Source organism: Leptosomus discolor, chromosome Z, assembly GCF_034619465.1.
Source record: "Leptosomus discolor isolate bLepDis1 chromosome Z, bLepDis1.hap2, whole genome shotgun sequence".
NCBI classification, from domain to species: domain Eukaryota; kingdom Metazoa; phylum Chordata; class Aves; order Leptosomiformes; family Leptosomidae; genus Leptosomus; species Leptosomus discolor.
Genome location: NC_141419.1, coordinates 77,287,704 through 77,314,229, shown reverse-complemented (window position 1 = coordinate 77,314,229; position 26,526 = coordinate 77,287,704). Strand labels below are relative to the sequence as shown.

At 39.3% G+C, this 26,526-nt stretch overlaps 1 protein-coding gene across 1 annotated transcript in view; it reads left to right on the top strand.

Moving 5' to 3' along the window:
* GHR (growth hormone receptor) overlaps positions 1-11,049 on the top strand; it is a 68,062-nt gene extending 57,013 nt beyond the window's left edge. Inside the window, exons 5-8 of the mRNA XM_009960937.2 lie at positions 4,625-4,796; positions 6,873-6,963; positions 9,682-9,751; positions 10,008-11,049. Of these exons, the coding sequence (XP_009959239.1) occupies positions 4,625-4,796; positions 6,873-6,963; positions 9,682-9,751; positions 10,008-10,964 (1,290 nt within the window). The 3' untranslated portion in view covers positions 10,965-11,049. The remainder of the gene's footprint in view (positions 1-4,624; positions 4,797-6,872; positions 6,964-9,681; positions 9,752-10,007) is intronic.
* Positions 11,050-26,526: the final 15,477 nt, after the last annotated feature.

Genomic DNA, 26,526 nt, shown 5'->3' with positions numbered 1-26,526 from the left:
GAAAGAAAAGCTTTGAGTTGTAATTTAAGAGTTGATACAATAAGCAAATAAAAATAATGCAACATAGATAAGACATACAGATTTCATACCAGACAGCAATGGGAAGTTTGTGACTGTAAGGATATGAAAATATAAAAAATATATACCACAAATCTTTTTAAGTTTTTGAAAATCACTTAATTTCTCATGCAGTTAGTTTTTCTGTTATGGGGAAGAAATTGTACCCAGCTTACCCAAACACATAGGCTAAATGCCAGTGTGTCATGGCATAACTGTATATGGAGAACACTTCCTGAACACCAGTTCAATGCAATAAGGACATCATTTCAGACCAGAACCCTTCCTTTGCTTTCTTATTAACATGAACTGTGTTAACTGACAGAAGGAAAGCAGCCAATACTCTTATGAACTTGTTTTAAATCTACAAAAGGCAAATTTACCAACTGAAATAGTCAAACTGGTTTGCTTGCCTTCATCTGTGAAAGGCCTTGGACTCCTCCTTGTCTCTGATCCTTCTCAGTGTTAGTATTTTCTGTTTATCTTACTTCTTACTAATAAGTTTACAGCCAAATAGGCCTGTAATGTCTATAAGTTTTTCCTAATACTTGTCTGAATTTCTGTTTATACTGGCTTAAGCTATACTTAGTGTATAACCTCTATGTTTTAAAGCCTACAAAATTAGTTAAGTTTAGGCAGTAAATCAGTACTCCTTAAAAATTTGAAAGTCTGCAGAGTATTTACAGGATTTACAAAAGCAGATGGCAATACGGATACCTCTTTAAAAATGCACAATTTTTTATTTTTTTATAAGCCTTTAAGTATCAATCATATAAATACCACAATGAAGCTTTCTTCTTGCTCCAGTACCATCAGTAATTCCAGCATGCCTTGAGAATAGTTCTTTTCAGGAGAGCAAAGGTTTGAAGATCAGTGTTTCTTCTTTCAGAACACAGATAAGGAATTGCTGAATACTATAGTTGCCTCAAGAAAAATAGTACTATAGATGATGTCGTACTGCAGCTATATATATTGCATGTTATTGTGCCTTTCAGCTTAAAAGCGCAAACGTGGCATAATTCCCTGAGACAGTATCAGAGCACAAAAGAAAAATTTCTGAACAAAATCTTGGTCTGGCCAAAGACAGTAGCAGAATTCATTGCAGTGACGACTTTGCTCTTTGCAATTTTTGCTACAAATATCTTCTGTAATGAGTGTGTAAGCAGTAAAGAGGTCAATAGCTAGTTATACTATTATTAGTAGTTTTTTACACAAAGGATAATTTTTGACTGCTTAAATATACCATAATGCTTTGCACATATGACTGATACAGAAAACTGATACAAAAATTAATTTATAGTACTTAAATTGTTCTAAGTCTCCTCCTTACTGCGCCTTGTTTGTAAATTTTTTAGGTGTTTTGGGTTGAACCTGTTCGATTTTTCATGTGTAGCATTCAGTTTTTTCAGTCCATTTACTAATTGAAAATAGATAACTTATGAGTTGAAAAAGGACTAAAACATTAGTTTTAACAGTAAGTTATAGTGATAAGAGGATCAAAATTATTTTCTCAGAAACTTCCTAAAAACCAATAAAATCCCCATTGTCATACAGTGGGTGTTCATGAGACAGAACCAAATGTAATCTGGCTCCCAGTTTAAAAAAATTTTGTTGTTATTAGCTATTTGCTGGGTATTGGCATTGGAACAGGCAGCCCAGGGAGGTGGTGGTGTCACTGTCCCTGGAGGTGTTCAAAAGACATATAGATGTGGCACTTAGGGACATGATTTGGTGGTGGGCTTGGCAGTGTTAGGTTAACGGTTGGACCCGATGATCTTAAAGGTCTTTTCCAACCAAAATGATTCTATGATTCTATGATTCTGTCTTTATAAAATTCTACCCTCTTATCTTGAAGTGTTGCCCTTTACATTCACTAGACTAAAATTCTGTCCCCTCTTATGTCTATCCAAGTTTACTAGTCATGACTAGCAATAGCTATACAGACACCATGAGGCTGCTGTGTTTTCCAAACAAGATGTGAAAACACACATCATCTGAGCAATAGTGAAGAATGATGACCTCATAGTGAAGTGTCTGTCTATGAAATGCTTAAAAACGTATGTGTGATAGGGTATCTTGAAAGTCTAATTTTCCTTTAGTTGTTTATCGTATTTTAGATTGGCCTGATCTTTTGACTTAGTAAAGAAAAACCAAACAACCCAGGCCCAGATCCACCTAATATAAGATGAAATCGGTGATTGCAGCTCAGTTGTCAGTGAAGAGGGCTAGAACAGGGAGGGCTCTGCAGGCTGTCATTATCTTGTTGAATTTTTGCTGGAAAAGGTCCATTTAACACTGCAGTGAAATGCACTTAGGGCCGGGAAGCATGGAGTACTAACTGCAGAGCTGAACACCATTGTTGTGTCCATACAGCGCTGTGGCTGAGATACAGGGCTTACTAGTTTGAGGGATGCAGAACTCCTCTCCTTGCACTGCACTGGATATACAGCCTTATAGACCGGGTGTCAGCCGTGTGCTATGCCTACCCAGGGTACCTCTGAACCTTTTCCTGGTACTGCCCATCTCCCAGTTTTCACCATTTTCTGTTGAAGTTGAAGTTCTGTTGAAGAACACCTTGGTTGCTGTGTTGCCTGTCATGCCTGGGCCAGCCGCTGCCTCTGGTGCCCCCATCCCAGTGGGGACTCTGTCCCAGGGGCTTCACCTGACTAGTGAGAAACAGTTGCTCCACAGTCTGTGTTAACCCCCTCTCACAGGGCCAGACTCAGGCAGGCGGCACAACCACACAGCTCAGCATGACAGCAGGTTTGTCACACATTTCTTTAGCATGGCAGTCATAAGCATCGCTCTGTGTACACTGACCGAACAGCATGCAGTAAGTCCAGCAACCCAGCAGTGTGGTTCCAAGCTCCCCTTTGCATACTTTAAATGTTTGCTATATGCTGTCATGCATTTTTAATAGTTATCTTTTATCATGTCTCTCTCATATGACTTTTAATCCATATGAAAAATGCTATTCATCTATTCAGTTCATGCTGATCCTTCCTCAGTCTATACATATTGCTCCATCCAGGTGATTTACGTAAAGTTTCATTAGTTCATTGATGGCATTGGAGACATCCTGCCCATTAATCAAGTATCTGTTCTTTAGCAACTCTTGCAATTTCAGGTACACAGCTACAGGAATTTTTCCTTATATTTTTCAGGGCTCTAATTTAGCCTGCATTCTGCTTTTTCCAAGTGCCACCATTATTTGGGGTACATAACATTTTGTGTGGTCCAGCATCCATAAGAATCTCCACTAATTGTCTCAGGAAAAAAAAAAAACAAAAAAAAAAAACAAGCAAAAACACCCAACCAACCAAAAAAACCCACGAAAAAACCTACCTGTAAAACTTCAGCATACTATTTTTTTGTGGCTTCATAGCACAAAATAAGTGTGTATTGTATTCTTTTCCCAACACTTTCCAACTCCATAGTCTTCAGCTCTTAAAAACTACCGTGGTGTAGATGAATAGTTCTCCGCCATCTTGTACTCAACTACTAGCAGAGAAAAGCAGTCCGTCTGGTACCACTGCCTCCTCCAAAATCTGACTGGTTGTTTACCAGAACACTAGAGTCTGGAGCCACCACGGATCACAGATCTCCACAGATCATAGCTACCAACAGAATGTGTCTCAAGTTTAGATTATGCAGCTGCAGTGATTATAGGACTGTATGGTTGAAGTTTCCTTCAAATCCCCAATGGCTGCTGTTTTCCAGATGTTTTAATTCTTAGTCCATGATGAGTTTTGCGAGTATAATCCTTGATTCTGAAGTACAATATAACATCTGCCACGTGGATTTATATTTTGAGCACATTTTCCTAATTTTTATATACTTCTGTTGGGCTGTTGGAGCTAAAATACATATTCTTAAAGGAGTAATAGAAGAAAGAGATTTCACATAGCACAACATCTAATGTGACTTCCTACATAGTTTGATATGCGGCAATCTGAAGTGTGTTGCAGTTAGTATTTAATATAGAAGTCTCAACCAACAATCTGATGCCAGCTCTCACAGAGTCTCCATTATCACATTATACATATAGCTGAAGATTTTGGAAGCTATGCTGTGTTCCCCAAATAAATACACTTCTTAAATGCAATACATGTGGTTAGAAGGCCTTTAAATCATTTTTCCTCTTAAAATTATTTCTGTAGTGGAGATTGCGCTAGATTTAAGACTCCTGTGTTATTTTAACAAGGTTTTTGGCATTATGAAGTCAGTAACGTTGTAACAGTAAAAAGGATTTACAACTTGATCAGATCAGTGGGAGATGTTCACACTACCTACTTATGGCATGCAACTGAAGGCAGCTGCCTTTCTTCGCTGACTGTATCTACAGAAAGCTTCGATTCTCTGCTTTTGGTCCCCTGAATCACAGCAAAGCCTGATCGCTAGTAAGGCAAAAGTAAATGGTGTGAATTTTCTCTGAATTCTTCTCATGGTATTCTTACAGTTCCAAGTAGCAAGAACGCCTTTAAATGTTTATTTCTGAAGTCAAGAAGCAGTGTAAAATTGCCAATACAACTCAAACAAATAAGTAACAGTCCTTCTGTCTTTACAGTTAGAACCCAGAATCTCAACAATGGTTCCACTGTACTCTCTGAAGATGGCAAGAGATTATGAGATACGAGTCCGATCAAGACAACGCACCTCCGAAAAATTTGGAGAGTTCAGTGAAATCCTTTATGTATCTTTTTCTCAATTAGGCGCTGAATTTGTTCATTGTGCTGAAGGTAAATAAGCAGAGCGCAGCAAAGTGTTTTTATAACGATGTTGTCCTTTCGTCTTTTTGGTGGCGTTGGATTTTTTGCTCCTTACCATTGATTATCATTGTTGCACATTAAATAGTGATAATTCAGCCTACTACATAAAAATCGTTTGGTGAGATTGAGCATGTACAAGTTCCGTATACAATTAAGAAGTAAACTCAGCAAGACTGTTTCACAGCTCATCAGAGGACAAAAATACAGACAGATTTAAGAATCAGAATTAATAACTGCTGTTGCACACCTTATAGAGCCTAAAATAGAGTTAAATCTCATATTTCATCTTCTAAAATGAGCACTCCGGTAGTGGCAAGAAGGATTGTCAATTCTATTAAAGTGTTATACTGCTGGCTAAGTTTGTTACCAGAATGATGTGCTTTTCTGAACTGCCTGATATAGTGAGTGTTTTTCTGATTCTTGCTTCTGTCTTGTATTTGTTTTTAAAGTGCTGTTAAAGATAGAAAAAAACCCAGTCATTGAGCACCACATTTTTTCTATCAAAAGAATGGGACAGTGCCTTTTTCTAAAGCATTCCCAGGTCTGAGCTACTAAATTAACTCTTCAAAATATAAGTTCTTCAGCAAATTATTACAACAAGTTACTTCACTTCATTTTCCAAGGTATTTGTGATGGTGTTAAATGAAACCACCCATAACTCTTATCTTTCAAAATCTTTCTAGTTTCTACTTTTTAACTCTTTGTATTACTAGTTTTCTTTCCTAATTTATATGAACAGTTAATGTTCTGGACATGTGGCATTATTTTATTAACCCCAGCTGCATTAAGTGGTCGAAGGTTTTCATATGAAGAAAATGAAAATACTATGAAAATCTAAAGCCATCCTACCAGCCCAGTTTTCTTCAGTCACCACATCTCACACAGCAGCAGTGATATGATTTGATTGAGAATTTATTCTTGCTTTGTAGATCACCTTTAGGAACACAGAATTAAAATTTAAATTTTCTATGTATTAAAAATTTAAAGTAGTTAAATTCAATTTCAATATTATAACTTTTTGAAGTAGCTGGACATTTGCAAGTCACACTGACATGACAAGGAGTTACTGGTTCTCCATTAAAATAGGGACCTGTCTAACACAGACATACCCAGGTAGGATTTTACTCATGCCTGAATTCAGTCCAAAATCTAAGCTGGGAGCACAGGGCTAAAACTGATACTTGATTTTTTTTTTTTTCCTTCCCTGGAAGGACATGTGTTTATGTTCACATATAGAAGTCTAAAGCTTTCTGTCCAGTATTCCTTGGCTCAAAAAATGAGTGAAGTTTGTATGGAAAACTTAAAATTGGGAACAAATGAGAAGAATCACAGACTACAGCCAGAATAAATTTCTCTACTTTGTATTCTACAGTGTCAGCTTAAGTATAATGGAATTGCCAGTATTTAAAAAATAAAACATTTCATTTATCAGCATTGTTCTTCATTCCTACCAAACTGCACTTCTCAGTGACTTAAATTCTTTGTAGCCACTTGCAAGGTAAATAAAAGGGAGAAAAAATTTTTTTCAGTTGATGTTTCACAACATAATTAATGTTCAGCCTTTAGAAAGACTAGTAGTATGCTTTTTGACACCACTATATTTTAGTTTCTGTGAAACAATAGTTCGCCTATGATTTAGTATGCTATGAGTAACATTTCTCAACTTGGGCAAACCAGCAGTAACATGGTCTGCAGCATTATATGCCACCAAGGCTACTGGTAGTGTGTCCCAAGGAGGCAGAATGTTCCCCATGGTTGATTTTGCTACATATATTGTCTGTACTAAGATCTTGTTTATATTCAAAAACTCAGTCTGTTTTTGCAAGGAGTCTCAATGGACTCAAAAATGCAGTAGGGAAGCTATTGAGACCAAAAGGGTATTTTTATTTCTGCTTAACGTAGAACTTTCACAGTTAAGTAACCAAAAATTCTTCTGTTGGTTTTTACCACTTCAGAATCCTCAGGCAGTGGAAGAGAAGGTTGAAATTAAAGATGCCACAGAGATGCAGATTCCTGCTAACATGTTTTTGTTACGTTTTTTTTCAGAAATTGAGTTTCCATGGTTCTTAGTTGTTACCTTCGGAGCATGTGGGCTGGCTGTAACAGTGATCTTAATCCTGCTGTCTAAACAACCAAGGTAGAGAGTTTTTATTTGTTAGATTTCACGTACTTGTAGCTTAAAAAATAGGGTGCTTCAATTATTTCAAATCTGGGGGACTAGAAACTATTTTGAGGATTGCTGTACATTCTAATAAGGTACATGGGCGCTGGCATACGTATGTCCTGAGCCTTCAGCAGTGGGAATCTGATTATGTTGGCAGCTCCTGTTCCTGGATTGCAGAACATTTTATTCTACAGTATTTACGTAGTTAATTTACTTAGGCTTTGAAGGATACTGGGTTTTTTAGTACATTCAAATTTTGTAAATACCATTTTTACCCACATACTGTTCAGAAGTTTCACACAAACATACATCTATATATTCAGTTTTGTTCTTAGACTATTCCACTAATCTCTGACTATTTCTTCATTGAGCCAAGGGAAAAAGCTTGAGTCATACTGGGGTATTTGTTCTCTGTGGATACACTGCAGCTCTTATAAATAACAGGAATAAAATAAAACAAGACAGAATTGTGTCATTTGTAAAAATTATAAAATTATGTCATTTATAAAAAGAAACAATGACACATATAAAAAATGACAAAATGGTCTCAAAGTGAATTCATCCCCTAATACGTATGTTCAGGGATAAGGTTTGGCAGAATAATTCAGCTTGGATGTCATACCAGTACTGTCCTAGACTATGGAGCAACACCACGGTCAACTCCCAATCCACACATGCATGTTGTCAGTGATCTTGTCTATACACTTTGAAAATGAACACTGAGGTGATTTGCACATACCAGCATAAGGTCAAGTCATTGAAATTAAAACAATACGATGCAGTTGGAGCACCTCTGAAAAAATAATTAAGACAAGCAGCACTACACTTTGCAGAGCTTAATTTCAGGAAGCCACTCCCTACAATAGCTTGCTGGTCCCAGAGTTAAGAGCAAGGCTCCTGACACAATGCATGACAAAAACTTGATCTGTCAGAATGGGGCACAAACAACTCACACATGGGACCACGAGCTCATCAAGGTCAGCACACTGAGCAAGGATTGTCTTGGTCACAGAAGATCCTGAGGGCCAAAGCATGTCTCTGGTCACAGCTCACAGTTAATACATCTTCCACAATAATCATGACTGCAGGAGGAGGCTTTTCTCCACTGAGGGCCCTTCATCTGGAAAGTTTTTCTGGACCTGTGGGCCTGCACCCTTTCCTTTAAACTGGTGCACGCGGTGGTGGGAGTGGCAATGTATTCTGCAGAGGAGCAGGCTCCATAGATTTCCCTTGATGACAGGCTCAGTTTCCTCCTATACCTGAAAAGAGACCAATTCATATTTTCCTCAATTCTGATCTCACAAGATCTGAACCAGGCTCCCTAGGACAGATACCATAGAGTTAGGCCATATGCTTTCAGAGCTGAGACATGCAGGCTTGAATTGCACGAGACTAAGTAAGGAGCAGAGCGTAAATCTCTTTCCTGAATGATTTTTCCAGACAGCAAGTGGTAAAATCCTTTGTCTGTTTTGTTAGAAGCAGCACCCAGTCCTGTGAGAATAGCTGATTTGTGGATTCAACTGTAAGTGCAAGTCTTAAACTGGTACCCTGAGAGACCAGCCAGCGCACAGCTAACATAGCCCCTCCAGGGATTAGGTGGAAAATTACTGGATTTCTGGCTCTCATTGAGGCTTGCTAGGCAGAACTGTGAGGGTCTGCCAAAAACAAAAACAGCTGAGGAATTTGGCCCCTCCATAGTTAAAGCAGAAGGTGCCTAAATTTCTCTCTAGCACTCCTTAAGACTCCTCTGATCCTCTCTGGACCTCAGCAAGGTCACTAACAATGCAGCAAAACTAATGTTTGGATTTGGATCTACCATTCTGACAGCTTACTTTCTAAAACAGGCAAGTAACTCAGTATAAAGAGAATGTTGAATTTTCCAAACTACAGTTTATCTGTTTGCAAAAGAAGCAGGGAGGTAAAAGGATGACCTGCTGTTGTTGGATTGTTATTAATGGAAAAGCATCATTCTGTTTGGGTTCTCTCTATTTTTTTTTTGTCCCCTTAGAGAATTAGCAATTCGCCTTATGGAGGATTAGAATAATACATATTTCCCCAGTATATATATGCATAAGCAAGTTAATAGTCCTTTCTCTGCAAGAGTAAAACACTGTCACTATGTATTACTTGTTATGTCAATAATTCAGAAAACAGAAGTGTCATAGAGATGGCAAAATACTAGCCTAAATTTTTGCAGTTGTGTTTCTGTTTTATGTATGAGTTCTAAAGTAATTCACTCTTTTCATCAACTCCCTTCTTCTATTTCCCTATTTAAATTTATTTGGTTTATGCAGGACTACTATGTCCCTGAAAAAAGAATAAATTGGGAAAGGCACTCCACACATTAAGGCTTGTATCAGGTTCCCTTGAAAATTATGTAAAAAGGGAAAATATTGACAGGATAATTTACTCTCTTTCTGTAGAGCATTAATTTATCAAAGATAAATTAACTCCAAAATAGATTCCCACATAAATGTATGTGATCTCAACAAGGAAGGTTGCAGAAAACTTGGGGGTTTTATTAGCAATGAGAGAAAACAATCATTCTTTTCCTTAGGACTATTTGAAATTGAATCTTCAAACATTTCAGTTTTGAAGTAATTAAGTATAAATGCAGTGTAAGGCCCTCTTCTTTCTAACTTCCTCAAAAAGGACCACTGTCAATTAAAAGCCATTATTTATTTTTTCCAGGTTAAAAATGCTGATTTTTCCTCCTGTGCCAGTTCCAAGGATTAAAGGGATTGACCCAGATCTCTTGAAGGTAATATTGTGCTCTAAAATCTATGGTGGGAATCGTTATAGTAGTAGCAAGTGACAATTGTCCCAGGCAGAAAACTTTTGTAGGAGAAAATGATGACATGGGGGGAGTGGCCACAGAATTAGTTTTCATAAAATAATTTTTAAAACCCTTGGAACTCTTAACATCAGCTACAGTTACTTTTCCTTAAGCTGACATCACAAAAAGCACAAGCATTTTTATTATTTGCTTTATACATTCATTTTTCCTTGCTTTATAGAAAGGAAAGCTAGATGAAGTGAACTCCATCTTAGCCAGCCATGACAGCTACAAGACACAGCTATACAATGATGACTTGTGGGTTGAGTTTATTGAGTTGGACATAGAAGACCCTGATGAAAAGAACAGAGTCTCAGATACCAACAGGCTCCTGAGTGAAGATCATCTGAAATCACACAGTTGCTTGGGAGCAAAGGATGACGATTCTGGACGGGCCAGTTGTTGTGAACCAGATATTCCAGAGACAGACTTCAGTGCGAGCGACACATGTGATGCCATCTCTGATATTGATCAGTTCAAAAAGGTAACTGAAAAAGAAGAGGATCTCTTGTGCCTTGATAGAAAAGATGAGTCACTTCCAAGCCTTGCCAACACAGATCCCCAACAGCTGCATGTGAGTACCCAGTCCGAAAATAGCCAGCCATGGCCACCTTTTGCAGACGGCATTGGCTCAGCTAATCCATCAGTCCATACCCAGCTAAGTAACCAGAATTCATTGACAAATACTGACTTCTATGCGCAAGTGAGTGATATTACTCCGGCAGGCAGTGTTGTACTTTCACCAGGGCAGAAGTCCAAGTTAGGGAGAACACAGTGTGAAGGGTGCACAGAACAAAACTTCACCATGGACAATGCCTACTTCTGTGAGGCAGATGTGAAAAAATGTATTGCTGTGACTTCCCACGAAGAGGATGAGCCGCATGTTCAGGAGCAAAGCTGTAACGAGGATGCTTACTTCACCACAGAGAGCCTTACCACTACCGGTGTCAATCTTGGAGCTTCAACAGCAGAAACCCCAAGTTCAGAGATGCCTGTCCCAGACTATACGTCTATTCATATCGTCCACTCTCCACAAGGCCTTGTACTCAATGCAACTGCACTGCCTGTGCCAGACAAGGAATTCAACGTGTCTTGTGGCTATGTGAGCACAGACCAGCTGAACAAAATCCTGCCGTAGCTCTTCTTTGACTAGGTGTGCGCAGTATTTCACAGCAGAGAGTCAGCTCAGGCTTGTATGCTGAAACCAAAATGAAGTCTAAAAGTTTCTCATGGTTCTTATAACTTTATCTGAAATGTTGAAACATAAAATATTCATCAAAATATTCCTATTGTGTTCTGTAAATATTATCTATGAATTTGTCTTGAGACTTTTACTAGCAGTGACTGTCTTGTTCTTGTGGGTGTTGATTTTTGTGATACTAAACATTGAAATTACTATGTTTAATGTGCAGTAAATCATGCATTTTGATAAAGCTAAATATCAGGTGGTTTAGAGTCGAAGAATTTAGTAAAAACCGTGCTGTTGGCAGAGATCTTTATATCAATAATTGAGAATTGAACATATAAGTGAAAAAACAAAAGTAGAGTGAATAAATAACACATCTATTTTGATTTAAATAAATTAATAAAATATATTTTAATATTTTAGTCATAAAAACATAAACATTTTCTATTACACTACACACTGTAGTTCAATTATGGTGACCCATCTAAGGAATGTAATTGCTGCTATCTTAAAAAGGAGTTTTCTGGTTTATAAAAGTTTTGTTTGCAGCAAAAAGAAAAAATAGATTTTTACAGAGCCATTTTATACCTCCAAAGAAACCTGTATAAAAATTTTGAAATACTGTAGAAATTTAAAGTGACTGATTCTATTACTTTCTAACAGTAACTAATATGGAAATATACATTAAATCCAAAGTTTTATAGAAAACTTCATACAAAATATTTGGGCAAATTTTTCTGTTCTTCATCAGGTTCTGGTTAATGCTAATAATACAGTTTTTTATAAGAAAAATTTTGTTGACCACAGTATTAAACAGTGTGCAAATATACTTTCACTGAAAATTTTTAAGAATGCATGAATAAGCTCTGGTGATTTAGCAGCATAATCTCTTCACGTTTGACCGACTTCTGAAGCCTTCCTACAGCCAAAGGAATCATCGCTACATTTACTAGTTTGCGCCACATAAAGTCTTGATTAAAAAAATAAAATCAGGACTTCAGGAGTTAGCCAGCAGTTCATTTTTAAAGATATTAGGGGATTAAAAGACTTCAGTGGAACAAGGGAATTGAATACAGTATTGTTCAAAAGCGTTTCTCGTTTTTGCAGCCTAACAGCATCTCCTGTGACCGCGTTAGGCAGACTTTCAGAAGGAGAGAAAACTGAAAGTCAGTGGGAAAAATCTCTTTGTTCTTACATACACTGATAACTTGACGGAGCTTTACAATTAACTGTCACTGCTTCAGGAGTTACCTTCCTAGGCCATGGTTTCATCATAGCAGGGCTCTTCTTAGAAAGCAAATAGGGACACTCATTTCTTTTCTCCGACCTGAACAGAAGTGTATGAAGTGCAGTGAATGCAGGTCTTGCTCCTGATGTCTCCCACTGACTGACTGATGCTCTTTTTGTGACCAAGGGCTACAGGACTGGGCCCAACTATTGGGTGAGATTTTTAAGTTTAGCACGTACTTTATGGTAAATGTGCATTAGATATTCTGCTAATTTGCTGCTATATTTTTCTAACAGCTACATTATTTAGTTTCATATAAAATTTCATAGATGATAGACACTAATGCAAGTAATGCCTAAGTGTGTGTTTGGAAGAAGTTTCTTACTCTGTTTCTATTGCCAAAAATAGTTAAATACCTCAATCAAACTCAGAATGTCGTTTTGGTACTTTACTGGTCACACATGCCGTTATACACCGGTCAGAAGATGTGTCTTTCAGTTTCTATTTAACTTCCCTTATGTCAGTGTTTTGTTTGTTTTTCTCAAAGTTTAATAAATGTATTGTCTTCGATCTGTCCTGACACAATGTGTTTTATTGCAGATACTTAATTTTTTTGTGGAAAATAGAGATTTTATTAGGAGAAGTCAAGTACTTCTCATTGAATAAAGTAGAATGTAGCTTTCCTCAGAATAGAAGCAATGCCTAATGAGATCAGTGTTTTCACTGATTGGTATGTATATAGTTAAAAATAGAAGCACGAACCTAAATTTGTAAATGGAGATAGGACATGCTGTACTGAGTACTGGCCAAGACATGTTACTAATTTAGCAGACCAGTTTACCTTTGGCTGGAACAGCCTGTGGTTGCAAATAAATAAGCTGCAGTAGTTGAAGATTTACACCTACAGTTGAATCCTCAAGTCAGGTATTCTGATGCAGCTCCATAGTTACTTGCAGTGACAGTTAAAACCTGGCAGTATATGAACTCTGAAATGTCAGATAGTCTGTCTCTGTGGAAAATGCCATATCTGGAATGTGTAACTTAGTAGTTACTACTGCCTCTCTTCTCTCTCTGGAGATAGGGAGGGAGCTGTTGGAGGAATCCAACTAGACATTCCCTTTCCTCCCAAGGGAATCAGAGTGGGATTCAGTTCCTCTACATAGACGTACAGTGCCATTTGAGGTATGTAATCAGGCTTCCAGGTGCTGGTCCAGAACAGCACAGGTCTTGTGTAGATTCTGTCTTATCTAAAAGCCTGAATGATGGTAGATGCCCATGTTTTGAGAGTTGAATTGATCCCCAGTGGTCGAAAACAGCTCCAGGAATGTAACTATCTTTGTGTGAGGTAGGTCTAAGATACCATTATAGTTAATAGTCTAAAGAGCTACTTAGCTGACCAGATATAGTGTCTGCTTTAGGTAAGCTGATTAGGGCTCTCCACTTTTCAGACTAGAATGGGAGCATGGACATCTTGCTAACATTTGGACACCAAATATATTGTTAATTAAGGTGTCTTGATGTTGATGTGAATTTCACCTTAGCTAAACTGTTGGACAATGTAAGCCAGAGAGGGTCATTGGTGTCTCTTACAGTTTATGTGTAAACAACTTAATCTGTAGAACTCAGTGCTAATGAACTGTCATGATGAGTAAATATGCTTGTTTATACCTCCTGCTTGAAAAACTAAGCTTCAGAAGACTTATGCCTGGAGGATTCACAGCTGCACTTTAAGAAAAGGCAGTAAAGAAAGTGGTTCTCTGCTGTCATATGGGGAACTCCAGCTCCCATTACTCTCATCTGTGCTAGTTCCAGTGCTGTCTGCCAGTGCCCTTCCATAAGCTGATCCAATTTTCTGAAACCTGAGAAAATCGTGAAAGCAGAGTATTAGAAGTTACCTTATGTTGATTAATGAGTTAAATTGATTGAGCAAAGTCTGGGATGAGCACCAGGGAAGACAGACAGGACCACATGGCCAAAAGCAAAGGAGGGAAGAGCTAGAGTGATCTTCCCAAGAGTATTTTCCTTGCAAAAACAGCTCCCTCATGCAGCCAAGAAACAGGAGAAATACACAGCTCAAGGTAGGTGTGGGTTGCAGAGACATAATGTAACGACCTCTTTTGGAGGTAACTATCACCTAGGTCAGCTTAAACGAACTGTGAAAAGCCAGCTTGAGCTCCTTCCCACCTCCAGCAGCACTGCAGCTCAAGTAATGGCACGCCTAATGACCGCTGCCTTTGTACAGCTCACGTGGGTGTTTAGAAGAGAAATCCAACTGTCAGATCTGCAAACTTTATGTTTTATACTGGCAATCCACTGTTTTCCTACAGAACACAGCAACCTATTATTTAAAGATACGACGCACTTGCCAGATACAGAAAAGCTGGTATTAGATGATTGTAAAGCAACCTCTTTATTTACTTTCACCTTTTCTTTGAAGTGGAGGAAAACATATCTGTGCTGTTCAGAAAGAGCCTCTCGACCAGTAATTTTTTTCTCTTCTCGCTTAATGCTACGTATTGTCCCAATGCCAGAAATGAGTCAATGTAAAAGTGACAGAATTCATTATTTTAGAAATGTCTACTAAAATTGTACTTTCCAAGTTTAATCAATGGCTAAAATGTACAAGGTGAAAAGAAACAGACATCACAGATGAACACTAAGCAAGGAGTATTTTGGTGGTAAGCCCAGTAACTTTTACTGCATTAAAGCTTTTGGCATGTAAACTGGCCACACCTGTTCCAATTGTTGGAGTGACATTTTACTCATATATCACCTGGCAGAGGCTAGTCTATATGAATATCTGTATTCAGAAACCATGCTGGTTCTCAAAAACAAGGATGAGTCACGTTGTTCTTCTGGCTGCTGATTGGTATCATCAAGAAGCACACCTCGGTTTGGAAGAGTTTGGTTTTGAGCCTCTTTCATCTGTCAAAGACGATGTGCATTTCCAAGGCTTTAAGTTACTGTTACAAGAGACTGAAACAGCACCATCTATACCAGTTTCTGCTAAGATAAGAAATAATTTTGGCAAACATAGTGATTTGCACTTCTGCTCTTCAAGTTGAAATATTTTTCCTGACTTCTGATACAGGAGGTGAGATCAGCAGATTATGAAAGCTGTTTGCTCTTTCTGAATGAAAATTAACATTCTCAAAGGTATGTTTTTTATTTCAAAATAGTAGGAGTATTAAAGAAGAGTGTTCTGTAGACTTGCCATGTTTTTAGAAATGCTTCAAGTTAATGATGGTCATGTACGTTGGGAGCACTACTGTCATTAACGGCTTTAGTATATACTACTACATATGCATCGACACCATTGTAAGGATGGGAAATAATGCTCTGATTCAAAGAGAAACTTAAAACCATCTGACGTGTATCCACAGGCAACCTTTTTTCCAGCACTGACATATGCTGTCTCAGGGGCTCATTACCAGACAACCTACAAAGAGGAGTGCCTGACTCAGCTTGCCTGATTTGAGAGGAAAATGGAGGAAAGGTTTAGAGCATGTTGTTATTTCTATTAAAGAAGCAATGAAAACTTGGGGGACAGCCAAAGAGGCAAACAGTACAGAATATTACTCTTTCATTACCCATTTTTCAGTTCTAATTCAGAATACCCTCATTCACCAAGACGGTGGAATTAGTAAGAATTAACCACCCTTTACAGCCAATTGACTTCGAGGAGATACTAATGGATGTATTTCTCTCTTGGAACTCCCTCTGTTTAAATGTAGATTTACAGTACAAATTCTTCCTTCTGACTCACCATTATTAATTGCACACACAGTCAGTGCTTTAACCACTGTAGAAACCATGCCCTTAGGCCACACAGAAGCAAGATGTAGCCCAAATCCATTTCCATGATTTCTATATTACTTAAACGCTCTGGCACAACTGTATTAAGCAAGCATTTCCTCACCTTCTCTAATCAGGGCTCCTAGAGAGAGTAGGGGACATTCAGAAACAGACAGAAGAAAAGAGAAACAGTTAACAGTGATGTTGGAGAGAACCAGGTGTGGTGAAGCAGATGCCAGGAGTCAGCAAAGGGCAGGGTAATCAGCTGTAGGTGGAGCTGTAGGAGTGGTGTCGATGACAACTGTAGTCAGTAGTTGTAATGAAAAGCAGATGCAGCTATTAAAGTCGATGCACCTAATAAACTGACACTAATGTTTGACAGGTTTAATTTTTTTTGCTACAGGCTTCGATATTTCTTTTGCATAATACGAACTTCTTAATCGTAACACATGAAATTTAACTGACTAATGATACATTATCTTCCTGAAATTAGTCTGAAAAAGCAGAGGATCCTTCCACATCATCTTGCAAATTGTGAGAGAACATAGTGGAACTCCCCTCCTTCAAACTGAAAGTAATAAAATTCTGCAGAAGGGTTAGTGGGAGTGTGGAGAAATGCTAGGCTTTAAGGTCACTATGCCCTGGACAGAGCAAGGACGAGAGCTGAGCAACTTGCTCATCTGGCAAAAAACAGCAAAAGGATAAGAGTGCTCGTATCTGCTTCTCCCTACTAGAAACCTTGAGAGGGGAGGCAACAGCTGAAAGAGGGAGCCTTGCAGTGGCAAGACGGCTCTGTTTTAGCTGAAGAGTACAGAAAAACTGTTTCAGCACAGAACTCTGAAGGCTACAATGCCCTGGAGTGAAACTTTTGCTTAATTATCTAGGAAATTACTAATAGAGTTAACACCCCTGCCTAATTCTTTACATATATGACTATGTCACTCAACTCTCCGCCTAAACCATGCTACATGTAACCTGTGGAAGGGGAAACAAAGAGAATAAAAAGAGGAGAATAAGGGGTAAAAATTGGGAGAAAGGGACTGAAGATCTAGAAGAGATTGTCGACAGGCCGTGCTCCTCTTCCTCCACCCAAGACAGGGACGCCTTCTTGGTAAGAATTGCGCCTTCGCCCCTGGTGAAGAACGCCCAGGAGAACTTTGCCAGCATTGTGATGGTATATTAGCGCTATTGCAGTAGGTGCATTTATCAACAGTAATTCTGTACCTGTTGTACCTGTCACCTTAATAAATTACCTGTATTTGCAACGTTGCGAAACTGCTTCAGTGAAAGTCCCTGAGAGGGCTCTGACAGGCAAACGTCACATCCTTACTCCTAACACCACAGGGAGTAAAAGCAAAGTTGAAGAGCTGACAACTTTCTGTAGCTTCCCATCACAGATGCTATAAATGATGCTTCCACTACTGTCCTTGGTCTGCTTTTGGACTCACGCTGAAGGAAATAAAATCTGTTCCACAAGAGACACCTGAGGCCTAGGCATGCCAGGAAACTGATTCCTCACACTTTTTTTCTTCAGTAGTTACATTAACAGAACATATATTTTACATATTTTTTCACTTGCATATGAAACCTTACGATACCACACCAGAAAGACATAAAGTATAGAACCATACAGTGTCAGGTAATTTTCTCATACTAAGAAAGAAGTTAAATTTTCTGATCTATTTCACAGAAGAAATCTCTGTAACACGTACAGTGCTACAATCTCAAGTTACAAACAAAGGAACCAACCTTACCCTTCTGAATGGAAAACTTCTTCAGGAACTAATTCTGTGAGCCAACAAAATGTACTTTCCTTGGAAGAGTAAGGCACAAGCTTGGAAAGTTACCAAAGACAACATGTTTCCTAGTGAAAGTGTGCTACCAAATGAGTGGATCCAACCATTCTTCAGCAGCCATCTAAGTGCCGTCTGCTTGCTACCCAGAGCACCCTGCTCTCCATCTGTGGCCTAGCTCTGTGGGTTTCCTTAATCTAAGTTTTTACCTATGTATTAGAATTCTTTCTTTGTCATGGCATACTCTTTCATGGAATCAGAAAGATTTGCTAGTGCCTTGAAATGCCACAAAAACTTCTAAGGGAAATTCCTGAGCCAAACTACTGATGGAAGAATGTGCAACTGCAGGCAAGGACATGTGTTAACTGCAATTAGATTTTAAACCTACAGCGTTTAAAAATGCAAAATTTTAATCATTTGGTTTATACAATCTGTAGTGGTAGTCAGGCTACAAGAACAGACTAACCAAAGAATGACATATTTTATGAAAAGTTCTAGGGACACAAAGTCTGTTGCTTTTATAGTGTAAATAATGTCAAAGCTGTGTCACTTTCTTCAGAATGTGATTAATATAAATTAGCTGATTTCTACCACTCACCAATCAAGCAATTTTAACAACCTTCTGTGTTTACTTTGTTGAGGAATGTATTAAATGATTATTTAGAGGCAAAATGCATGCTTTTAGCCTGGCACAGACAGTTGAGCACTGTCACAAACAGAAATACAAGAAAATAGAAGCGTATGTGTCCTTACAAGTTGTCTTACTCCCTCCATAGGGTAGTAAATGGTGCTTAAGACACAAGCATTCCTTTCTCACAAGACTAGCCCCAACTGTTTAACTTCCATGGAAGAAGGGCTAATAATCAATGGAGGGAAAAGTAAGAAACAAAAGAAAATAAACAAAGTACTGTCCAAATGGCCGACTTCATATAGGATCAATTAAACAAGATTTTATAATCTCTGGAAAATGTGGTCCCTAACAAAGCAGTACGTTCTTATGGTGTACTAGATGTATTTAAGAAAACATGCTCCTTGCCAATCTGATACATACGCATGCATTTGTGTTGTTCAAACCCTCACTACCACCATGATTTTTTTAGGACCATAAGAAAACTAGGTCAGAAGTTCAGCATTACTTTGAAAGCACAAGATGTCCAGAATTACAAACAAATTATAAGAATATAATTGTTATAACTGAATGTGCTTAAAATTGAAAGAGTTTGACCCATCAGTATGTCAACAGAAAGATAAACTTGGTGTACATGGGAAAGCAAAGGAATGCAGACTATGTTACTTAAAAAGCCAGTGGAAGCAATACCTTCCCCTGACTTTGTCCTTCTTTCTCTATTGCTCTTCATCCCTAAGGTTCATCAGACTTCTTTGTCATATCCTGTTTAAACTGGACAGAATATCTATCTGTTGAATGCTTCTAAGCAGAGAATGGTTTTTTGTAGTCTCACACCACGGCGTGGTTGGAATGCTGACATAGCTGCAGTGTAAATAGTAATTCGTAAAGTGAAAAATCTTTTGGGGAGAAATTATTCTAGCAACTTCAAGTTTTACCAAAGCAAATCATCAAGATCAGTCCATTTTTGCATAATTATATTGTCTGTGAAACTGAGTCCAAGTGAATGATATTGATACATTCTAATGAAGCGTACTTGACTACTGAAGAACTCAGGACACAAGAATATCTGAATCTGCCGGTGTGCAGAGAGACACTTTCTTCCCTGTAGCATAGATTAAACTTTGGTATTAATGTAGTTAAATTATTTAGTCTGGTACGCGATTTCTGTTTAGGCATGGGTACCTATGTATATGCTTCAGAAAATTTAAACGAGGTCAACATAAATGAGCATCTGCGTCAAAGAGCAAACAAGCTCTGCTACAAATCCATGTTCTCACTCCTGCTTGGGTGGTGGTTGAGACTTTTAAACAGAAGTATTGTTCTGACAAGCTAAATGACTGCAAAGGTCTCTTGTGCTCTAATGACATATGAGGGGCTTTCTTCCTCATGGAAACAGCACGTACCAGTCTGTCCATGCAACAAAGTGCTGGAACATGCTGCCTACCTTCAATAACATATGGCTAAATATTTTATTAAAAGTTACACTGCAGACGAACACAGGCTATTCCAGACAAAGACTTGTAGACAGCATGATACAGTGAGCTGGTTTCTATCTGTAGTAATTCAGAAAGTTATTTCAGAAGGCAAACCAAAACCATTTTAAGTCAAGCACACAGTACAGCTAACAGAGAAGATTGTGTGATTTTTAGATCTGACCCTAATGACTCCTCTGGAGATTACAAATCTAGGTTTTTACAGGGTCACAGAATGATACATATTTGAGGCAATTCCGTTTCCAACTTATCCAGTGTTTATCTTCCTTTTTTTTTTTTTAGTTCATCCCACATCACAGAACACTCCTGTTGAGATTACAAGAATACGGAATTCATATAAGCAACATCAGAAATTAACTGCCTACCAATGTCCTGTTACAAATAATTAAACTTGTATTTTGATACGTACCACAAACATTAATGCTAAGCCACCATTTTTTCAATTACTGAAGCTATAAAGCAAAGATTAGGTCATCCTTTGCCAAGCAAAAAGACACAAGTACATAGCAAAAAAATACTTTGTGGAAGAACATTCTATTCTGTTTCCTAACAAAATAACAGCTCAAGTACCTGCTGAAACTAAGTGGCCTTTTATGTTGTTTTATGGCTCAATTTATGAGGATAAGGTAACACACGTAGTCTTTTTTTTCTTTTTTTTTCCCCCTAAAACTTCCCACCCCAAGACTTACGTAACAAACATGCATGAGTGATAGTAACATGCAATCAACTGTTTTTTACTAAGGTTACCTTAACGGCTACAGATACTGTTTTAACAGATATATTTTCCTACACACACATAAAAATTCATTTATATATTTAAATATATATATTTTAATGTGTTCTAGTACATCAACCTACTAAATAAACATGTATTTGTGTATATTTGTATGTTTTCATCCTTTGGACAAATATAGAATATTTTGGAGAATGCAACAGTGATGGGTTCTTCTATATAAAAAATCCCTCCTGACAGATAGCTTTCATCTCCTAAACCAGAAAAATAAATCCTTTCAGCAAGAGGAATACTACATTGCAAACAGTATGTTGATGCCTAAGACGCACGACAGTAGTTTATCCTCCCATCTCCTAAGCTATGCTGCAGCCTGTCACTATAGTGAGTTAAACACAGTGATGAGTCCTCTAGCAGTCTAGAAGAGGTTAACATCTATGCTCTTCCTTCCATCTGCTCTTCAGAATAAGAGGAAAACAATGTTTTTTTTCAACTGAGTTAAATCTTGCGCACTGTAACTGCAAATGCAGCTGACACATGCCTATGATATGGCTAGGGTTGTAAGGAAAGGTACTAAAGACCATCAAAATGTAATAATAACATGAAGGTCAGTAAAAAATTACTTAAGCCTATGCCTAACTGTGGTATTTTAAACGTACACAGATGATGCTGTTCGTGAGAAATAGAATAGGAAACATGGCTGGGACTGCCACATCATAGGTCTCTGGCACAGAAGTTTCTCTTACAGGGATGTTCATAACGGCAATAAAGGGCATTTGTGTTAGAAACCCTCCGCAGGTTGCGCTGTATTAGTACAGCACCACCCACCTACCTGCTTGATTCTGCCAGAAAAGACGTCCCTACTTGCCTAATTCACAGTGGATGTCAGGCGTTTTTCAGTGACCACCAGACTCTTGAACTGTCTTGCCAGAGAAGTTACTACCCTATAAAAAGGCAAAAAATAGAATAAACTCTAAATGAACTACAGAAAAACTCATATTTTGGAAGTTTGCAGTACAAAACTGTGTACTAGTTCAGCAGCAATTGTGGGAGGACATTTATGAAGTAAGGGACATGTGAACAATCCAGCCTTTCCAGAGAATCCGAGCTGGGACGTACCGGAACTGCTGAAAGCATAAACAACTTCCGGTGCAGGGGGCATGAACATCTTGCAGGTGCAGGAGAAGAGACAGCCGCCATCAATGACGCAGTTTTCATTTCTTGAAGAAGATGGGTGTGAACATCTGTGAACGTGACTTGAACATGACTCGTAATGTGGCCAATCAGGTTGGACTATGGGCTGTTATTTGCGATGAAGCCAATCAGTATTTATTGGGTGTGGTCGAGGGTTATAAATTGCACTGGAAACACGGAAATAAAGGTTCACTTGTTAGATCACATTGATCGTGTCAGTGTCCTCACGCAGCTCCCGCAAGCAATATTTTAAAAGCTAAAACAAAAGAATATTTGCTGACTGCGAAACTTATTGTAAGTTAAAAGTTCCACCCTTGTCTTACAGTTTTTTGTTCTGTGTATTTCTGTGTCAAAATCTGTCATACCTTTTTCCCTCAAAGTTTTTTTTTCTGCATTTTTCCCAGTCTGCTCATAGTAATCACCATCCCAGTGGTTAAATGACATATTTACATACGGGTCATTTAGCATGGCATTATTGCAAATATAACATATATCCACAGAATAAAATTTTTGCCTAATCATGAGAATTGGATTTCAGTCTTCATTCCCTGTCTTCCCATGAATGTAATCTACAAAACAAAACCACCACTAAATAATTTTAATACAAAAAGCATTCTATGCAATACACCATGGTTTACTGTGCGTTCAAATCCTCACCTCTCAGAGTTTCTAGGGGCTTTTTATCTTTACAGCAAATCAACAGTGTTTGTGCACCTTTTTCTGGGTCAAAGACAAGCACTTGTTGCTGTGACTTTTCCCTCTGACTAAAACACTGATCTAGTCTTCTCTAACAAAGAACTTTATTAAACTTGGAGATTTTTTCTTTGAGTACCAAACCCTTTGAATATGTTTTTGGGGGTGCTGCTATTTACAAGGACAACAACAGTGTGCAACAGATTTTCTAAAAATTGGTCAGTGAAGAAGGGAAAGTGAGCTAGAAAACAATAGCAGTGTGTACTGAGTTCCCTGGGACATGACAGGAGCATCCCTTTCCCCGTTAGTATCCGTCATCATGACACACTTGGCAGTGTGTCCTTTCCCCACTTGTATCTCGGCTGCAGATCTTCCATCCACAAAAATTATTTTCATCACTTTGTCTATGCCGATGTCCGAGGGACACCAACCCTCAGATTTTCTGATAAAGCAGCAATCGGCACTGGTGACCATGACTGGTAGGTTATTATTTCTCTGGATGTTCTCAGGTACGAAGGGTCAGTCCTGCATGCTCCCACGGCTTCTGATCTGCACGGCAGGCAGTTCTGCTCTTGAGGACAGCATCAACAGACATTTAAGGTGTAACATCTTCCCTCTCTATTACAAACAAAACCAGACCATCTAAGAATGCTACTGCATATTCAGGATTTCTGAGAACAAGTCCATTTATTCTAGCATGCAGATGTGGCCCTAAGAATGTCATTTTACAGCCTGCTTCTGAAAAAAATCTATGTCCATAAAGTAAATGAACAGCTGTTTTTAAGTCCAAGCCCATAAAACAGTTCCTCTTCAGATTATGCCATGAAACAATCTTCTCCTTGAAGATATTCCAAACTCAACTAGACAAGGCCATGAACAACCCATTCTAGCTTTGAAGCTGGGCCTGCTTGGAGGACGGGCCTGAACCAGGTGAGGTCTAGAAGCCACTTCCGAACTCAATTATTCGGTGATTCTCCTAAGTTTGGCAAATAGCTCACCCAGCACTACTAACCCTGAAACCTAGTTATGATCATTCAAATGACAAAATGGCTTTAATGTTTTTCTGTTAAGTTTTCAGCGAGGTTGTCTAGCCAAGAAGCCCATTCTACAGTTACAACACTTACTGATATGAACCCAACTGCTGAAGAGTCCCCACTGCCTCAGCACAATTTGTTTCCATGGTAGGCTAGGACATTAAACCTTACATTAGACACGCCTAGCAAGATTAAAGACAGGTTGGTATGTCTTGATCATCAACTCAACTTCAGCCTAGAGAAGAAGAGACTTATACCCAGTAAGGTGGGAAAAAGCTGTAGGAAGGGAAAGTTGGTTTATTTTACTGTGGGACCACAGAGCTTGGTTGCCTCTAATTTCATGGGGATGTTATTCAGCAACCCAATGGGTCCCTACCAGTCCTACATGTCTACTTCAAAAAAAAAGCCTGGCAGGATATTAAATATGTTAGGATGGGGTAATCTTAACAGGCCTTGCTATCAAATCTCAGTAACAGAAAAAAAATTAAAATTATCTAACTTGTTCCTTTTTGTATTTAGGCAGAATGATCGATTTCCCAGCCTACTCAAACCAGCAGCACCACCACCCTCATCCGCCACCAGCACTGCAGTGCCACCTACGTACGCTGCCCGCGAGGAGCGGCCTGTAGTGCCGGCAGCGCGGCCTGCCAGCTCGGCAGCCGCCGGCCGCCCGCCCGCACTGAGGCGGTTGTCTCGAACTTTCCTCAGAAGCCCTTTGTGGTAGTTTACCTCAGAAAAAAAAAAGGAGTGATGGGCTGGGGAGTATCACTGCTCGGTAGCCATAGTTACACGAGCAGCATAAATACCGAGAAAACAGAGATAAAGAGGATCGATCCCGATCTCAGTCACTCGCAGAAGTGCTCCCATTCACCGTCGGTTTGCTGCTGTTCAAAGGAACGTTCATTTGCACATGAAGTCCCCCCTTTATTGATGTTAATGTCGATGTGAGGAGCCATTTGATGAAACGACTCACACACGACACAGAGAAGTGAAATCAGTGCCTCAACAGGTGCGCTGCGGAGGTGTTCGGGTTTTGCTGGGTTTTTTTCGGTGACATGGGTGGCGTTGCCCTGGGGGTTATGTCAAGACAGCATCGCGGTGCACTGCCCCAACTCCCCTGTCACCCTGCCCCCAAGGAGCCGGTTATCCCGCGGAGCCTTCGTGAGCCCCGCTCCCGCCCCGCCGCACACCCGCCCTCAGCGCAGCCCCTCGCCCCCGCACACCCCCCCCCCCCCCCCCTCCCCGCAGGGCGAGGCGGCGGCCTCGAGCGCCTCAGGCAACGCGGCCCAAACGCGGGCATGCGGTCGAGCCCACCGGCGGGCACGGCGGGGAGGGGGGCGAAGTGGTCCCCCACACGGTCGGTAGTGGTACGCTCCGCCGGCGGAGCTGGGTTCCCGCCTTCGGGTGGGCGCGCGCCGGTTCCTCCCAGCCGGTTGTGGGGGAGCGGGGCCGGGGGAGCGGGCTCGTTCCTCCGCCCGAGCCGGGAGCGCGGTCTGCCTGTCCCGGCTGCCGGCCGAGGCAGTGCTTTGAGTGTCCTGCGCACCCGGCTGAGAGAAGGTCTTGCTGCTGCTAGCCGGGGCACGCTGTGTAGGCAAACGGCAGCGGCGGGAGTGGAAAGAGGGTCGCTGGGACTCGGTGGGCGCCTTCGGTGGGGTTTGCAGCGGTGCAGCGAGCGCCTCTGCCCTATGACGGTCGTGTGTGAAACGGGATGAGGGGGCGGGATTCACCCCACTTGTGGGTGCCACTTGGGTGGTGATAATTTTGATCTGCAAATCATGTTTTACGTGTGCTCAGGGTCTTCAGAGGATGAGTAATAAAAGCAAGGCCGCAGTCAATGCAGATGTCAGGTGCCTGTCTTAAAGAAGGGTGGAGTTCTGAAAAATGATTAGACTATTTGAAATGTCTATTATTGAATAATTCCTATATTCATTTGAGATATGCAGTTTAAAAATAATAACTACTCATTTTGTTTGGGTTATAAATACAGGTTTCACTGTTACATGAAGCAAAAATGAAACTTCAAATTCCAAAATCAGATCATCGGCTACAGTAGTTAAAAAAGGATACTGAGAAAGCATGGACAGGAAGGGGCCAAAGAGAGATTAAATAAAGGTGTCAGTTTTATGACAGTCGAAAATACATTTTAAATCTTTACTTTTCCCTCTAGTTAAATAAATATCACAGTTCAAAGCAGGGGTGGAAGGCTTAACAAAAATGCCTTTGGACAACGTGACACATATAATAATAATAGACACAAAAATAAAAGTTATGAATTTTCCTGCTGGAGAAATACAACATTAATAATACAACATATTATTTTTAATTTACTGTTTCGGTTCAGCAGTTCTTTTCCCAGTAGGACTGTTGCTTAATGCCTCCAAGTGCTGAGCATGTCCTGTCTTCTGAGAAAACAAATTGTGCCATGGAATAAGGAAACACACAAACAAAACAGCATACAGCATGGCATCCCTGAACTCCCATCCTCAGTCAAAATACAGAGGGTAAAACATAGTTTCAAGAGCATGATGAAGAGAAACGGTGATTGACAAACAGATAAGATACTACCCATAAGGTCTGGAAAGATCAAGGCTTGGCAGTCATAGTGTACATTTAGATTATCAACTAATAGTATATTAAGATATGTAATTGTTTTACAAAATTGAATGTCCTGAATAAATATTTTAAACTCCATTTTAACAAGTCATTGCATTGTAACCAGTTAGAAATCATTAAGATTGCTAACAGTGAAGAATTACCAATTTAACTTGGAAGCGTTAGTTCTTTAATGTTACATATATTCTTAAAAAGCGTTGATTAAAAAAAAAATGTTGATTAACTTTAGCTAATGAATTAATTTTAGTCCCTGTGAGGAAACAGTGGACACAACAGAAAAATTAGTATTAAACACACAGACCCAGTATCTTTA